The sequence below is a fragment of the Lepidochelys olivacea genome, assembly GCF_965140295.1.
Source record: "Lepidochelys olivacea isolate rLepOli2 genome assembly, chromosome: 10".
Classification (NCBI taxonomy): Eukaryota; Metazoa; Chordata; order Testudines; family Cheloniidae; genus Lepidochelys; species Lepidochelys olivacea.
In genome coordinates, this window is record NC_140420.1 from 70839758 (window position 1) to 70858297 (window position 18540).

Consider the following 18540-nt stretch of genomic DNA (forward strand, 5'->3'; position numbering starts at 1 on the left):
CCTCCGGAAGCCCTTCCGGGCTGGCGCGGTACCCTCTTGCTCTCGTCACCAAGGCTGCGGAGGAGTCGTTAGCAGCGCCGCCTGGGCGGAAAGATGGCGGCGGCCATAGAGTGACCGGACGGCGGAGGCGCCAGGGACCCGCTGCGGCCCGGAGAGGTGAGGAGACGCGCGGAGACGCGCGACGCCCGCCAGCGCCCCCGGCTTCCGCCGCCGCACGCCCATCCTGGGGGCCCGCGGCGCCCCGGCGTCTGGAAACCGCTACCTCCGTTTGCCGGGGCGCCCAGGGCCCCCTAACCTTGTGAGCCTCCCACCCCCGGGCCCTGACGCTGGGGCCGCCTCCGGGGGAGCCTCCCGCGCCCCCTCGCCTCAGCAGGCATCTCCAGAGCACCTCGCCTCTGGGTTACCCTTGCGGCGCCCTGCACCCCTAGGAGACCCCCTGACAGTACCCCCCCGCGACACGGTCCGGTGTAGGATCGTGCTGCTCCCTGTCCAGTACAGTGGCCTCTGTGTTTCCTTCCCTCCCAGGGAACGATGAAGTGATGGATCATGACACTCCAACCATCAGGCCCCGCAGAATCCAGAACCAGAACGTCATCCACCGTCTGGAGCGCCGAAGGATCAGCTCTGGTAAGGCCGGCACCCACTGGCACCAGGTCCGGGTCTTCCACCAGAATGTCTTCCCCAACTTTACTGTGGTCAACGTTGAGAAGCCGCCCTGCTTCCTGCGCAAGTTCTCCCCCGATGGGCGCTACTTCATTGCTTTCTCCTCGGACCAGACCTCCCTGGAGATCTACGAGTATCAGGGCTGCCAGGCAGCAGAGGATCTCCTACAGGGTTATGAGGGCGAGATCTTGGCCAATGGCAATGACCAAAGATCTGTTAACATCCGTGGGCGGCTCTTTGAACGTTTCTTCGTCTTGCTTCATATCACTAATGTGGCCTCCAATGGCGAGCACTTGAACCGCGAGTGCAGTTTGTTCACAGATGACTGTCGCTATGTAATCGTTGGCTCTGCTGCCTACCTGCCTGAGGAACCTCATCCCCCATTTTTTGAGGTTTATCGCAACAGTGAGTCGGTGACCCCTAATCCCAGGTCCCCTTTGGAGGACTATTCTCTGCATATCATAGATCTTCACACAGGTAGACTGTGTGACACAAGGACATTCAAATGTGACAAAGTCATCTTGTCTCACAACCAGGGCCTATACCTGTATAAGAATATCTTGGCTATTCTCTCTGTGCAGCAGCAGACTATTCATGTCTTTCAGGTGACGCCTGAGGGCACATTCATTGATGTACGGACTATAGGTCGCTTCTGCTATGAGGATGATCTCCTGACCCTGTCCGCTGTCTATCCAGAAGTGCAGCGAGACACTCAGACAGGGATGGCAAACCCGTACAAAGAACCCTTCATAAATTCTCTGAAACACAGACTGTTGGTATACCTGTGGAGGAGGGCAGAGCAGGATGGGAGTGCAATGGCAAAAAGGAGGTTCTTCCAGTACTTTGATCAGCTGAGGCAGCTGCGCATGTGGAAAATGCAGCTGTTGGATGAAAGCCATCTGTTTATTAAATACACCAGTGAAGATGTGGTCACATTGCGGGTGACAGATCCTTCACAGGTAGGGCCTGTCCTCTTTGGGCAGCTTATCGCTTTGTTGAGGTTATTCTCATGCAGATAAATACTGTAAACTACATTTCTGGTCTAAGTGCTGATTTGGGTCTTTGAGTGTTGGGTAGAAATGTTCTGTTAGGACCTACACAGTATATAATTTGGATCCTGTTGTGAGGGGCGCCTTGGTGGTATCTTTGATGGGATTCAGTAAGATTCCCCCTCTCTCAATGTCAAAACTTCACAGAAATTAGAAAGAGAGAAGACCAACGTGGTTATCCAATTCCGTCTTCCCGCAAATGCAGGATCGTTTCCTGTACTACACTTATTGGTGCTTTGTCCAGTCTGTTGTTTTTTAGTAGTCAGGATCAGGGACCTATTATGTCTGGCATTGTACAAATGCAGGCTGAAAAATAGTCTCTGTCCTGATGAGCATACAATCTGATTATAAATGTCCCGAGTGACAGTATTTCTACTTCCCTTGGGTGACTATTTCACAGTTTAATGGAAATTTTTCTTAATTTCTTCCAATTATTCCTAATTATATTCAAGTGCTACCCTACGTATTGTGACCTTTTTTCCGTCTTTGGTAAATATACCCTTCAGTTACCTGTTGAGAGTCATCCAGTCATTTCCCCGTCAGATGTCTTACACAAACTATACAAAAAGAAAAGGAGTACTTGTGGCACCTTAGAGACTAACCAATTTATACAAACTATACAATTAGTCCTTTAATTTAGCTTATTATTTCAACCCCTCCATTTTGTTGTTGATCATTTTGTTCCTTTTCCCCACTCTCACCAGTTTCTTTCTGTTGAAGGGTGCCCAGAACTAAATAGTGCTTCAGAGGCAATCATGCCAGAGTAATATAAAGAAAGAACTGTTAATTTCCCTACTCTGTGGTCTGCAGACTCTGCATGTGCCACCCCAAACTGACCTTTTTTTCTTGCCATATTGTACTGCATAGTTGGATCTCTAAGCCATTACTGCTTTCCAGATGCTTCTTTCCTATTAGGTATGTGTGTTTGAGTATTTTTCAGATGTGATGACATTTTTCCAAGCTGAATCTCACTTTCTCTGCTTAAATTCTAATCTCTCAAAGCCTCTTACTATCTTTCTATCCTGGATGGTATTTGCAATTCCCAATTATTCCTGGGAGAATTCTGCACCAAAAAATTAAGAATTCTGCACACAATATTTTAAAATTCTGGAAATGTTATTTGTCAGAATCATGCCAGTTTCAATTATTTTGGTAGTTTATTTCAAAATACCTGTCAGCAAGTATGTCTGTAACAATACAGACAACAAAAAAATTCAGGAAATGGTTTTTGACAAATAGATTCCCTACTAGGTATAAAGAAAAGGAGTACTTGTGGCATCTTAGAGACTAACCAATTTATTTGAGCATAAGCTTTCGTGATATTAATACAGAACTTTAAGTAATAATTCATTTAAAGTACAATTCAGAAATGTATTTCCTGCACCCCTCCAAAGCAGTGCAAAGGCTTTGGGAAGTTGGGGGTATTGGAGGAGCTGAGGGAGAGGGAAGGAGTCTGGGAGAGAATCTGGAGTGTTGTTGGGTATGGGTGGGGGAAGTATAGAACAAGGTGTTTTTCTGGAGGGGGGGCAATTGTTAGGGAGTTTGGGAGCCTCCCCCAGGCAGACCCTGGCTGTCTACTAGCCTTTCCCATTCAATCAGGTACATCTGCCCCTGTCCTTGTGTGTCCCTGCACTCCCACTCCTCGTTCAGCCAGGCATATCTGCAAATGTGCCTGTGTGGTCCTGCACCCCCACTCCCCTCTTTCCCCATGTGTCCCTGCATCCTAACTCAGCTATGCATAGCTGCCCTGTCTCCATGTGTCCCTGCACCCCCCTCTTCCCATTCAGCCAGGTATAGCTGCCCATATCCCCCTGTGGTCCTGCATCACCATTCCCATTCAGCCCCTGGGTCAATGTTGTCCCCCACTAGCTCCTGTACCCAATCTGTCTCCCCTCACTAGCTATTATGAACTCCAGTCTGCGTGACCCCTCGCAGCAGCCCCATGTGCCCCACTCTCTGTCTCCCCCCCCCACCCCATTCCATGCCTCCTTACCTGACTCTGCAGGCAGGGTTCTGTGAGGAAGACAGCATTAGCCCCCTCCCTCTCTATGGTTGGCTGCTCCTGCTCATGAGCCAGTTGTCCTCTCTTCTGACAGCACATCAGCCCCTGGTGGGCAAAAGATGTAATTGTAGCGTGACTCCTCACATGACTTCCCTTTGCCTTCCTGTCAGAATCAATTATTTTGTGGGGGGGAAAAAATCTGCGGAGGACATTAATTCTGCACTTGTGTAGAGGTGCAGAATTCCCCCAATTTAGTATCATCTGCTATCTCTAATTAAAATGTTGTTTACTCCCGTTTCCAGGTCGGTAATGAAGTTAAATCAGACCAGCTCTAATGCCTATCTCTGTGGTAGACATCCTTTACCGCTCTGTCCCCACCATAACACATGTTTGTCATTGTCTTTTTTCCTAGAGATCTTCAGTTTTCAATCCATGTGAGATGGTCTGAGACTACTTTAAGTTTTTTAATCTATTTAATTCCTTTCATCTGTTATTTTATAATTCTATTAAAAATGTCTGGCAAGAACTCTTTCTAAACTTGCAGTGCTGCTCATTGCTCGCTGTTCTGTTTCCTCCCTGCCCCCCCTTCAATATTTGTCCCATTGTTTTTCAAGGGCTAGAAGTTGGAATGAATGGATGTTAACTGTCCACTTTGAAGATTTCTTTGTGTGTTACTTCTTCCATTGTGCACATACATTAGTCTGCTGTAGATTGTGTGCACTGTTTATTATTGTAAAGTAGTTGAGGATTGAGAGTCTTTTGTAAAAGCAGCATTGAAATATTTGTCTAACAAATACACATAAACAACATGGATATTGCAAAGATATTAAACCTTTGTCCAAGTGGGTTGCAATTTGGGAGGTTTTGGGGCCCACTTTACTGCTCCTGGAGTCTTGAGCTCTGTCAGTGGCCAAAAATATCATAAGCCTTCCTGATTCGGTGAATGCAACCAGTGCTCTTGGATCTGGACTTTGACAGGCATCTGTGACTGGTCACTGCAATGCTCTCTAGAATGCTTCCATTTGAAGACCACTTAGACTTCACAGCTAATGCAGATTGTGGCTGGCTTGAAGCTGCAGAGGCAGGCAGAAGACTACACTAGTTCCTCAGGAGGTGAATTTAGCTTCCCCTTTGTTTCTGGGTCCACTTCCAGATATTGACTTTGATCTGTGAAGCTCTGTGTAGGTTCTGGCAGTCTGATCAGCTGAGGCATTCAAGATAACTGGTTAACAGGTTCTAGATTTAAGCACCTGTGGCAAGCTGTTCTGTGTGTAGGGCTCTCAGCTGTGGAAAGTCTTTCCCCTTACTTCTGATTTGAGGGAGCTAGAGCTTATTGACAATTAGGCCCATCTCATCTCCTAGGGTTTCCATGAGGAGGGGTTGGGTGGATTGGTATTTAGGGTACTGTTTTTTTTTGGTGCATTGAGAGGGAAAAATTAAGGTTTTAATTTTTATTAAAACTCACTAAAAGGTTGTTTTTCAAATGTTGTACATGAAGCCTGAGTTTTGATAAACACATTTATGCATCTTAATAAACAAGAAGTGGTACAAAGTAAAGCAAAAATGGTCACGTTTTAGATCTGCCAACCTGGCCACAAGGTCCCTTCTTCATGCTCTGCCACTTCCACTGCTCTTGGATGGTTTCTATGACAGTTGTAGCAGGGTTCTATATTTAGTGAAAATTCTGTTCTTTCCTCTGCACTTGAGCCTAACCTTTCCTTTGTTTGTTTGATTATGCAGTGAGGCCTAAAATTATGATCCAGTTGAATATCTATGGCTGGTTTATTCCCACACACACACACACACTTAGGATCTGAGCTTTAAATTGGCAGTGACATGGACCAGATGATTTAGTAGGTTTTTCCTATCTCAATCATCTGATTAACACCAGCACGAGTAGTGGGAACCTATACTGAAAGTATGGAAGATGAATTCTCAGTTATTCAGATGGGTCGAGATATGATGCGTTCTATGGAAATACTATGTTTTGCTCAATAGCTATGTGGTTACCTAACTTATGCCAAGTATAGCATAACATCCTACCCAGGAACTACAAGTGGCTTTAAAACATAATTTGAGAAAAGTTTCTCTGGTTTAGCACATTCTATAGACACATAATTACAGTAAATCTAGAGATCCCTGTAAAAGAAATATCTTATAAGTGTAATTTTGCAATCTTTAAAGTGGTAAATATTTGTACAGGAATGAATCGAGGGTAGTCAAGCCCTTCTCCTTCCCTCTGCACTCCAATCCTATAGCCCAGAAGGACTTTTTTTTTTCAGGAGGTGGTGATTTAGCTAATAGTTCAGGTGATTGGGAGTAATGTGTGGGTATTTGGCAACCACCCGTTTCCCCCATTTTCTGAATAGTCTAAGTACAATGTGTCAGTAACAGCTCCCTTGAGAGAGAAAACTGGATAGCATGGACCAACTTCTCCAAAACCAACACAATTCTTTAACAAGCCATGGGCTTGGTATAGTGATAGTCTAAACTCTGTCCCATTTTGAGAGACCCATCTGAGTTCTTTCCTCATTCTTCTTCTCCCCAGCCCACAAATTATCCTAGAGGGTGAAGTCTTGAGGTGTGTCTGCAGCTGGGCTTTTTTGTAAAATGAGGCCAGTCTTGCATTGTGAGTATAGCAAGGTGGAGTCTATAGGTTGGGAATATGTTCAGAGCTTCCCCAAGCATCTAATATATATGGAAATCCTAAGGTCTGAGTTCATCTGGATTTACAAAGGTGCTACTCTGTTGTTAGAGGTCAAGCATGTGACTGGTATCTGGGTTTGGGATGGGATGGCAAAACTGTGGCTCACAAGCCACATGCAGCTCTTTTACCATTAAAGTGCAGCTCGCACAGCCCACTATGCCCCCTCATTCTTCACCTACCAGACTGGGGGAGGAGAGGAAGCTCAGGACCTCTGCCTTTTTAGTGGGACGGTGCGGTAGGGGCTTCTGTCCAGCGGGGAGGTGGGTCTTGGGGCATCAGCCCTGCAGAGCACACCTGGCAGGGCTCGGGGTTTCAGCAGGAGCTGGGCCGAAGCCCCAACCCTGGCTCCCAGCAGATGTGCTCCGACATTTGAACTTCTGAAGATTGTTGTATGTGGCTCTGAAGGCCAGTAAATTTGGACACCCATGGTTTGAGAGTTAGTGTCTTTAGCGATTGAGTAACCTTATCTAGGGAAAGATTTATTGCAGAAGTACCTGACTCATGTTTTGGATTTACAATGGCACCTGGAAATTCTTGGATAAGAGTGTCAGTATTAAAAAGGAATAGTTATTGTCCTTCAGACTTTCATTTCTATAATGGGTAAAACTTTTGCAGGCAATGTTGGAACACAATGCACTAAAAAATCTCATCTCTGCATGCTGGAAATATTAAGAGGGGGAAAACAGTAAATGCCCCCCAAAAAGCTCTCAGCTCTTCACATACAAGAAAAATAATTTGTTGCCAGCCAGCACCTGGTTTAAAATCACTTCCCCAGCAGGAAAGAAAATTAAATCTGCCACTTTAAAAAGCATTTTATATTTGGTGGAGAGTGAGGAAGAGAAAACAGAAATATTGACGTCCAGTTTGAAATGAAAAATTGAAAGTGCATTTAGTTCCCTTCATAAATACACTGTCGTGAATAGGCTGGATAATCTGGTACCCTCTGAGGTATTTGAATAGCATAATGAATTTGTATAGTGAATGTGAGATTCTCCTACATTGCAGAGTAATCATGGGTAGTCTTTTGTGTGTGTGTTGTGTGTATGCGGGGGGAGGGATTCCCAACTAATATGGACACTGTATTGTCTGTCTGCACTCGGTTGGAAAACCACTAACTCTGCTACTCTCTGCAGCCTTCATTCTTTGTTGTGTACAACATGGTGACCACAGAAGTTATTGCTGTGTTCGAGAACACTTCGGATGAGCTACTGGAACTCTTTGAGAACTTCTGTGATCTCTTCAGGAATGCCACCCTGCACAGCGAGGCTGTCCAATTTCCCTGCTCAGCTTCCAGTAACAACTTTGCCAGACAGATCCAGCGCCGGTGAGCCATTCGGAGCATGCCTTATACCATATGGGTACATGCTCAACACTGCCAGCCAAAGGCCAGTATCAAATAGCGGTGGCAACCTTGAGAAACATAGCTCATTAGTGACTGACCTGGTGTATGAGTCCATTCTGAACATGGCACATCTCACCACAGCCTTATGGTTCTGAAATGTGCTGAAAACTCAAGGCTGAGGCAGGGTACGTCTGGTTCTGTATTCCACATTCACTGTCTTGTTTGGTCTGCCATGTAAATGGTAGACCAAGGCTAGAAAATATACAGTGGACAATCTAAGCACTCAACCCTAGGGAGAAAGATTTCTGAGGGAAGCATGCTGCCAGCACACCTTGTGCTGTGACTTCCTTTGGGGCTGTTTAAGTGATGCTCTCTGAGTAGTTAGGGCCCAAAACTAGGATTTGTTAAACCAAAAATGTCACCACATTTGGGATTTATTTTGCCAGACAGGTTTCCCCAAATGTAATATGAATAAAACTGTGTGTTTATGGCATTTTCTACAATTTCAGCAAAAAGTATGCTGTTCCTTTTTTTCAGTGGGACCTTCCTTTCCAGTGTGAGAGTAAAACTGACCAGTCTAGTGTCACAGTGAAGGTGGAGGGAGAGATAAAAGTAAATCAGGCTTCTAAAATTCTTGTAAATAGACTAAAGTAATGTGAGTAATGCAGGTGGTAATGTTTCTAAAATGTGGTCCTAGGAATATGTGGTGATGTACCCAAGTGTGCCAGAGCCTTTTATACTTCCCACAACTTATTAAACTTCAGCAGAACTATATAGTGACCATTGCTGCCATTGCTTATAGGGGAGACTTCTGTTGATTCAAGTTGTTGAATCCCTGCAAGTGAAGGGACTTAGTCGTCTTGTATATTTCCATAACTCCCACTGGAGATTCCGTACTGCTTGTGAGAGACAGAACTTAATGCCAACATATGAAGTGCGGCTCTTGTTTTGTAGCTGAAACCAGAGGCAAAAACCTCTTCAGTCTTCTGCTTGGTGGTAAGAGCCTATAACGGAGGTGGTTATAGGGTTGGTATGGTGCTTGTTAGATAAGTAAACACAATAGGCCCTTGCCCTGAGAGTTTACAGTCCAATATAAACTGTTCCTGATAAGTTGCTCTTATACCGCTGGTCTCATAAAAAAAGTTGGATCTCACCAGCAGAAATCTCAGATTCTGCTTACTAACTTGTAAAGAAGAAAAACTCCAATCCAGATCAATCTTCTCACAGGAAAGAACTTTTCAGACTGTGCTGAGCTAAACAGCTGCAGGCTTCTTTCTTTAAGGTTCTTCTTCTTCTACAGTTTCTTCCCTTTATGCAATCAAAACATAATGGCTGGGGAGAGATGGATTCCCAAGTCCTCCTTTAACCTCAGGAATTCAACTGTTATAGCACACCCTTCAGGCTTCACTTACAATGTTTACAATCTTTGCAATAAAACCTGGATTGATTGATAAGCTGCTAATCCATCTTTCCCCGTTTCTGATCTGTACATTTCCAGTACTGCTGGGCAGCTGTAGCCAGACCTTGTGGAATGACAAGTTCCTATCCACTTGTCAGTCCATAGTTCCAAAACAGAATAGAATACTGGTAAAAGGTTACCAGAATTGAGACTGATGGTGTACTGGATGAAATACAACTTCTGAATTTAGTAGTACTAGTTTTTAAACTGCTGCTGTTTTGATTTTTATCTCTGTCCTTTTCAAACACTAATGTATCTACATTGTGCCATTTACCTGTGTGCTTTGCAAATAAAATCTGTCCCTTTGTGTGCTCCAGGTTTAAGGACACTATTGTGAATGCAAAGTATGGAGGGCACACAGAGGCTGTGCGGAGGCTGCTGGGTCAGCTCCCAATCAGCGCTCAGTCCTACAGTGGCAGTCCTTACCTTGACCTCTCTCTCTTCAGTTATGATGACAAGTGGGTGTCAGTCATGGAACGGCCAAAGACATGTGGAGATCACCCCATCAGGTATGAAGAAGAGTCAGAAAATTGCATATGGCTAGGACTGAATGTGTGTTTCTCAGAAATGTACATGTGTCTCAGACTGAAGTGTATATATAGGGCTGTTTGCCTTTTCCCCTCCTCTGTCCCATTCCAGCAAAGTCCTTGTGTAAATTATTCCAGAGAGACCAGTAAATTAGGAAGCTCTGTCTTTTCTCTCCTATGGACTGTGCCTATTTTACATACACACATTTACATTCGGCTCTTTCAAAATTGGAGTTGAGGCGCATTGGCCATGTTGAAAGGCAGAAATGGGTAGCGAAACTTGAACAGCCTTTTATATGAACATTAAATTCCTCCTCTTCCCAGACTCCAGCCTTCTGCTATATGACAGCCAACATGCTATGGTTGCAATGTATGAGTTTGCTTTGCCACGTCAAGAAAATGCTCATTTTGGGAGGTGGGGCTGGCAAGCACTTATACAGGTCTGATTTGTTTAAATATCTTTATATGTTATCCATAACATTCACAGCAGGGTTTGACTGTCTTCATACTCCATTGTCTGTAATGCACACTGAGAAACTTAGAAACCAATGTCATCTTTCACCATGAACTTTATTCCTCTTCATTTAACAAACACTGGAGTCCGTGGTCCCCTTTTTCCTATCGTCCCTTGTGTTTCTCATTAATTGGAAACCTATAATGCACAAGAAACTTGCTTGCACAGCAGAAGCTTTGGTCAGACCTAAGGGCGATTCTTCTTATTTCTGTCTGTGCCTTATTAACAGGACTGTGCCTAACCTTGAAAGTAGGGAGGTTTGCAATGCTCCTTGCAGACTAACAGGTGGAGCTTGCGCATTTCTATCTTGGGCATGCACAAATTGTTTCTGTCTATTGGCCACAGCAATGGATTTCAAGAATAGCTGTTTGGATTCTGGCACTTCCCCCACCAGATTCAAAACATCTTAAGGAAGATCATACTTTGGGCCTAAATGTGCTGAGTGTCCCAAGGCAGAAAACTGCACAGCTCTTAGTGCTTGAAGAGCAAAATAAATCCTACATTTTGTGAACAAAGAGAGAGATCGAAGAGTTGATCCTGTGCTCTGTGACTGCCCTGAGGTTGGTGTCTTGTTCTGCCCAGAGAGATGGGAAACAGGTCGCAACCACCAACTTTATTGCTGTCCACAGTATTCCCTCCTGCACCATGCACATGACACCTGCCTAAGATTTGGGAACTTTTGACCATTCATACACACAATCCCCAAATCATAGCTATTTAATTGATTTCTCGTGTATGGTTTGGTTTGATCTCAAACTCTGTGCAGTCTGCAGAGAAATATCTGCTTCTTTTCCTGTCACTGTACTTGATGTTCAGAGATCTCACTGGGTGGTGTTTGTCCGCATCTGCCAACATTTGTGCCACTTCTACAGACAAAAGGGAGTAGGACTGCAGACATTTGCTATGGTCACGTCTTCTGTAATAAACAAAGCAAACAACCACCTTCCCTCTCTCCCCTGAGTAGACGTGTAGCTTTGCGCTTTAGAAGATCAGGTTATAAAATGCCAGAGTCAATCAGGACTTGAATTGGGGTTTGGAGCTGTGGGGGGGCTCCTGCTTCCCAGCTGCCTGCTTATAGTATGTAGGGCAATTCAATAGCAGAAGTAACCCTTAACCCTTGAACAGCTGGAAAAGTGCTGCCGTGTTTCTCTCACACAAGACAGTGATTAATAAAATACAACAGCGGCCCATCATGCAGAAATCGGTTTTGAAATAAAGACGCATTAGCTTATTTTCTCTTTACTGGTAATGTAGGATTTATAGTGACAGTTCCATGCACCTGGCTTTGGCACAGAGCCCATCAGCAGCCCAAGATACACTCAATCTATATTTTATTTTCTTCTACGCCATACATGGTTTGAGGTCCCATAGTTGTGTCCTGCACCGACTCGGCACCCACTCATGCTGCCTTTAGCTTACCTCCTCCTCACTCTTGTTTTTACTGTCTCTCTTCCCCTGGAAGGCTGCAGCAGCCCTCTCTCAGCTGCTGGAGTGGTTAACATCCTGCTTCCTGGCCTCTTTGCTGATGGAATGCCTTCAGGGCCTTTTCCCCAATATCTGTTTACAAGAGGCTTGGCAGCAAACTCACAGCAGGGAACCACAAAGCTTGTGGGGGAGATGCATGGGCTGCCAAATCCTTAACACAGCAACTTCTGTGTTAGGGGGTTAAATCTTGTAAATCTAAAGGGTTAATAAGGAGCCTACAGAAATGGTCTGCAGGTAAATTTACCATTTTTGTACAATTTGAAAAGCCTGGTCTTGTTGTTTTTATTGACGCAAGGTCTTATATTTCAGTGCCTAGTTTATCCACAGAGTGAGAGTCCATGGAAATGGCCTCTGATTGCAGAGCACTGTACCAAACTGAGCACATCTTTGAGATTACCTGAGATTACAGGGAGCTCATCTTGAGTGTGTTTAAATTACATTGAATTGTGAAAAGAGGAGCAGCGCATAGGCCCTGTTTTAGTTAGAAACCAACCCCCCACATGCCTAGTTCTGTGTAGGAGGGAGCTTTTTAGAAAGTCAACTACTTCTAGATGATCATAATGGTCCCTTCTGACCTTAGTATCTATGAATCTAAGATTGTAACTCTTTTGCTTCGTTCTTGTGTGTAATCGGCATGCCAGCTGGTTGGCATTCTTATTCAGGTGAGGAGGGAGAATGGCGCACTAGAAAAATGCAAGGAATTTAGCAATTCCTTAAGTGCATTATCAAAACCTGGAGGGTGTCTGATATTGAAAGAATCTGTCTGGAGCCATTGCTGCCAGCCTAAGAGCTGTGAGTGCATCAGGCTAGCAGGTGGTGTTGGGAAGAATGTGCTCTGATACAAAAGCAATTTTGAGCTGAAACCAGAGGCAAATGCAAACAACCAAAAGCTACAAGGCAGGAAGGAAATGGAAACCGATAGGGACAGAATGACCAGCACGAGTCTGTGCTCGGAAAAAGGTCCTAGTAGTTGAGCCAACTTCAGGGCCAGTGCTGATGGATTTGCGTAATAACAGGAGGCCATTTGGTTTCCAAATTATCAGAAGAACCCACTGAAGTATTGGGTGGAAGGTGAAGTTGCTGAGATCATTGTGTTCTGCTAGAGATGTAGGGGGGTGCAGCTTGAAACAGCATAACTCTTGGACATGGAGAGGAGTTCCTCCACAACACAGGAAAGATCAAACAAACAAAGGAGGGCTAGGCAGAACTCCCTTTAGAGGCAGCCAACACTGCTCTGCTTATGGGCCAGAAAGTCAGTGGAGAGCAATGTCCACTTCTTACCTGAGCCACATTGCAGAGCACTTCAGGTTTGTGGAGCAAGGGTCCTATCTGAGTCTCAGAGCTGGATCTCTGCATGGTAGTACATTGGGTGATTTCTTTCCCTTTCCAGATCACCCAGACTTGCTGTGATCACTGCATTTGGCCATTAAGTGACTTCCTCCTAGGCTCTTACATTGACAGTTTTCACTGAAAATCTGCAAGTGACTGTGAAGTCTGGCTGTAAAGTAGTTTAAGGAACCCTAGAGCAAGTCAAGTCCAGTAGCTCTCATACATCTTCTGAATGGGGATACAGTGAGGGGACATGATGTGCGAGTAGCCAAGTCACGTAGCAGCAATGTGGTGTTGTGAAGTCTTTTTGGTAGAACAGGAGAGAACATTCTCACAGTTCTCACAGTTGGAGAGCGAAGGCTGTTTAAAATTTATGGGTCTGTTTTCTCATTTGCTCATGTGTAACTCCTATTATGACTATGGGAGATGTTTGGCTTAATGGCCAAATGCAGTGATCACAACAAGTCTGGGTGATCTGGAAAGGGAAAGAAATCATCCAATATACTACCATGCAGAGATCCACCTCTGAGACTCAGATAGGACCCTTGCTCCGCAAACCTGAAGTGCTCTGCAATGTGGCTCAGGTAAGAAGTGGACATTGCTCATTTGCTCATGTGTAACTCCCATTATGACTATGGGAGATGTTACAGTGGGATGGTAGGGAGCCAGTATGTATTTTATTAGGGATAAACCCTTTTATTCTAACTGTGGATCCCGAAATCGGAGGCCGCAAGAGTGAAATACAGCTTTTTGCAAGAGGCTTCTCTCATTTATGGCAATAAAATGAGTTAAAAAGTTAGAGATTAAAAACTTCTACCCAGGAAGGGACTTTCCCTACATGACCTTCCATCATTTGTATTGCTTAGTCAATGCTACGTATTGGCCAGGGTAGGCTGAGTCTGTCGCACCATCTTGCCAGCATGCCTTTGGGTAAATACCAGGGATGGAATAATGAGCAGTCATCAGTGGCACCTGTCCCTTTTCATGCAGAGTTCAAGATGGCAAAACCAGTGAGCAGGAATAGACATAATCAGCATTCTCTGTTTCTCTTCCTTACAGATTTTATGCCAGGGATTCTGGCCTCCTGAAGTTTGAAATCCAAGCAGGACTCTTGGGCCGACCCATCAATCACACAGTACGACGCTTGGTTGCATTCACCTTTCACCCCTTTGAGCCCTTTGCTATCTCGGTGCAGCGGACTAATGCAGAGTATGTTGTTAATTTCCACATGAGGCACAGCTGCACATAGTACAATACTGGGCTGGGACAGCTGTTGCCATCATGGACACACCAAAACGGGACACTCCTGCCTTCTAGGAAACCAAACCATTGCTCACCTAAGGAACCTGACGTGGAAGCCCTAACCAACCAGCATTGTTCCCCAGCATCTGCAGCTGGCACTTGCAAGCCATTGAAAGAGAATCCCATTATGCTTCTGAAGAAGCCATCTTGATCGGAGATTAGTCTTGTGACCATTTCTTTCTATAGATACCATCCAGTTCATATTGCCAAAGCCCCTTGTTGCATTAAATCCTGTCTTTTCCCATAACTATTGGTGAACAAAATGTAGCTGAGAAACCTTGCCTGTTTCCCCAAGAAGTGTTGTTTTTTCTCTTGCTTTGTCTGCTTTGTGATAGCAAAGGCAGAGTTCTCCAAGACTCCTTCTGTACCAGTGCCCTTCCATCTAGTCAAGACAAGTAGTCCATCTTACAGAGCGAGAATAGAAGCCATGGTGGTGGGTTTTTTTTTTAAAATTTGTACCTTCACTGTTATGAGGAAATGAAACTAGCGCTTGTGATTCACACAGTGCACTCAAGCCATATCAATATGCAGGGTATTAGGGGAGAAAGGTCTCTGTTAGTGGGGAGGTCTAGTAGTTAGAGCAGGTCACTGGAAGCAGGGGAGATGATTTCTGTTCCTGACTCTTATGCAAGTCACTTAATCTTTGTGCCTTAGTTTCCAACCGTAAAATGAGGATGTGACTGAGCCACCTTCTGTAAAGAACTTTGAGCCCCTCAGATGAAAGGTGGCAAAGGGAGGGAAACCAGAACAGCTGACTGTATGCCTAATGTGTGAGCTGGTGGGTAGCTAGCAGCAGGAATGCACGAGAGAGGCTTGGAACTTGAGAGCAGCTTTCTCTTTGGTGCCTCAGTTAGGGAAAAGCACTGCATGGACCAGGAATGTATCCCCAGGGATGTGTCGTCCTCTTCCCTCACCCTGTTTCTGCTGACAGGATGGGAAAGAGCCAGCCCCAGTCTTTGGTGCATGCCAGGTACGTAAATGTGGAGAATGTCTGACTTGTGGCATCCTTGTCTTTCCCATGACTACTATGTGATGCCTCAAACTGTAAGGTTATAGTCACCAGGGATAACGGAGTTAGACCTGAGAGAGCTGATTCCATAGTGTCTGCATCTGTTTGGCACTAGAATGTTGCTGTACTTGCCTTTCCCCTGCAGTTAGAAGACAGCTAGGCTGGATTTTGCACTGGGAGAAGGGGAGACTTGGATTCATGTGTATTGCTGGGAGCTTGTAGCCGAAGGTTTGACTTTGCTGACTTAATGCTGCCTGTCCTCTCCTGCTTTACACCCTATTCTCTGTGAGAACTGGGGGTTAGGTGGTAAGGGGTGCCAATGGGTGACTCCCTGGGATTGAAGCACATCTTGCTGGTGTGTTGCTGTATACTTGAAGCAAGATTGACTTCTACGTTGTCTGAGATGTCTGCAAAATGAGCTGCTGGACTTGAATCCAGAAGAAGTGCACCTAAATGCCTCTGGGTCTAAGCTAGTGCAGGCTTATAAAAATGCTGGCCCTGCCACATGGGCTTTCTCAAAACGTGTGCATACCAAAAATGTGCATGTTGCTAGGGAATGTTGTCATCTTAGGCAAACACGGGGCTGGTGAAAGGTGCTGGATTGACACTGGAGACTGCTGTTCTCTGATGCACATGATGGGCTGTGACAGGGCACTGTCCTTGAGGGCGCCCCCCTCGAAGGAAAGCCCTTCAGACTAAAAGCCCATTCATATCTGCTGAAGGTACCAAAAAGGGGGCTAGTTGTGGTTAACGTTGTGGCCACTTGTCTGCTCAGAAAGTCCCGAGGTCACAAGCTCATCTCACATATCACTGAATAGCCATCAGATAATCTTATTTTTGTCACTATTGACCTGGGCAAGGTTTGGATACCTCACCTAGATGTGACAGGCTCCACATCCCACACCAGATTCTTTGAGCCATCCTGTCCTTTGGATGTTTACAGCCCTCAGTGTAGTTCTTTTGCTCTATCTTCCTTTCTTCTCTCCTCCCAAACATAACCCCATCTCAACACTATAACGCAGTTTTTGTATAAGGATCTCAAAGCACTCTTACAAAAGTATTGCTGCCATTTTGCAGATGGTGAAATTGAGACTCAGATGAAATAATTCATATGACCTTGTGTAAACTGAGTATCGAATTGACTTCCAGTTGTAACCAGTAGTCCATCCGCATCTGTGCAGGATTGCTAAGGGCTTTCAAAGCCGGGCTATGGAAAATGTAGTCCTAGGGCAAGAATACATATTTCTTTGTCTTCTTTCCCAGGGTATTTGAGTTGATGGGAAGTTTCTCGGGGCTGCAACAAATGACTCCAGGTTGGGAGGCCGCTTGCTGGGGGAGGTGTCAGGACATGCATGCAGTAGTGCCTCATTCCTCTCCAGCCCAGAACACTATTTCATGGTTTTAGAATCTTTCACCTACAATCTGTTTCTCAAATTCTTTCTATTAAAGCTCTGAGCAGGGAGTCTTCGCATATTGTCTCCTGCTTGATAAAACGCACTGTATCTGATAGATAACTGAGTTATCTGCTTCCTCTCTCACCAAAACTTCACTCTTCATTACCCTTTTCCATTGTTAATGTATCTTTCTGTCTTTCCCAAAAGTTCTCAGCAGTTCCCATTAACTCCTTAATGCCACAAGCTAGCATTCCTTCACCCTGGAGCTCCAGATGGGGTAGAGCCGTGCTTCAAAATATCTCCGCTTTCTGTTGATACCGTTTCCTTTAAGTGATATAAGTAACAACCATATTCACAGCTCTGCCACTAAATTGTGTGATCTCAGGTGAGTCACTTCCCCTCCCTCTGCCTCAGTTTCCTTATCTGTAAAAGGAGATGATGTGGACTCACTTTTGTAAAGCACTTTCAGTTCTGTGGATGAAAAGTATCAGGTAAGTGCTAAATATTGCTTTAATGTGTTTCTGAAGGCACAGATTGATGGTTGTGAGGAGTATGAATGCCTTGGTGCAGCACTGTAGATTCTATGGCTGGGGCTGCTACATTTTGTATCTAGTGAAGGATTTAGGTTACCACAGGAGTGTGTTGAAAGAAAAGCCTGTCTCATTCTCATGCTTGAAATTTTGATTCTTTTATTTAAGAAACAAGAAGTGCGGGTGTAGGGGTGGGACATATATTTTCTATCTAATATTTTTACTAGGTTAGGATGAAAACTTGTTAGCAACACAAGATAAATACCAGAATAAAGAAGAACTTGTTTCATGAGTCTGACTTGTATCCTCTTTCCAAGATCTCCTACCAGATATCAGTGGTAACTTAAATCCTTTCATTAAGAAAAAACAGGGTGCATTTGTCTTGAGGAGTCATGACCTATATGTGTAGGAGGGTCTGCATAAGTCTAGGATATTAATTCATTGTGCTGAAGTTTCCCCTTAGAGCTGTTAAGATGTCCATACAAATGAGTCTGTAGGAGCAATGGTGTGAGCTAATGACAAAGGTGGGACGCACTTCTCTCTTCCACTTTGGTGTTCAAGTTGCCAGCCCAACTTGTGAACATAGACTTTTTCCTTCTGCCTGTTCCTAAGGCCTCATCCTATGGCTATTTTATCTCCTTTCCCCGAGACATTAACACAGGGGCGGTCAAACTTTTTGGTCTGAGGGCTGCGTTGGGTTTCGGAAATTATATGGACGGCCAATTAGAGGAGGCTGTGCCTCCCCAAACAGCCAGGCATGGCCTGGCCCCCGCCCCGTGCTTCTTGCCCCCTGACACCCCCCGCCCTGGGACTCCTGCCCCATCCAACCCCTCTGTTCCCTGATGGACCCCCCAGGACCCCTGCCTCATCCACCCCACCTGCTCCCTGTCCCCTGGCCGCCCCAGAACCCCCCGCCCCGACTGCCCCCCGCCGCCCCATCCAACCCCTCCTCTCATTCCTGACGGCCCCCCCAGGACCCCTGCCCCATCCAACCATCCCTTCTCCCAGTCCCCTGACTGCCCCCTGCCGCCCTTGAACCCCACCCCCATTCCCCACCCTCTGACCTCCCTGACTACCCTTCCCCTCCGAACTCCCCTGCCCTCTATCCAACCCCCCCCCACACTCCCTGCCCCCTTACTATGCTGTCTGGAGCACCAATGGCTGGCAGTGCTACAGCCACGTAGCTCTGCAGCTACGCTGCCCCACCAACCAGAGCATTGTGCCGGCG

At 45.4% G+C, this 18540-nt stretch overlaps 1 protein-coding gene across 1 annotated transcript; it reads left to right on the forward strand.

Moving 5' to 3' along the window:
• The first annotated feature begins 2 nt into the window (after nucleotides 1–2).
• On the forward strand, nucleotides 3–18203 carry DET1 (DET1 partner of COP1 E3 ubiquitin ligase). The gene is made up of 5 exons (XM_084642494.1): nucleotides 3–156; nucleotides 526–1622; nucleotides 7555–7745; nucleotides 9540–9731; nucleotides 14137–18203. The coding sequence occupies exons 2-5, from the start codon at nucleotides 540–542 to the stop codon at nucleotides 14324–14326; spliced, it is 1656 nt and encodes a 551-aa protein (XP_084498620.1). The 5' UTR covers nucleotides 3–156; nucleotides 526–539; the 3' UTR covers nucleotides 14327–18203.
• The last annotated feature ends 337 nt before the right edge of the window (nucleotides 18204–18540 follow it).

Coding starts and splice junctions, on each gene's coding strand:
- DET1 (XM_084642494.1), top strand. CDS start 540: ATGGATCATGACACTCCAACCATCAGGCCCCGCAGAATCCAGAACCAG. Junction 7,746..9,539: donor GCCAGACAGATCCAGCGCCG/GTGAGCCATTCG, acceptor TGTGTGCTCCAG/GTTTAAGGACACTATTGTGA. Junction 9,732..14,136: donor TGTGGAGATCACCCCATCAG/GTATGAAGAAGA, acceptor TCTTCCTTACAG/ATTTTATGCCAGGGATTCTG.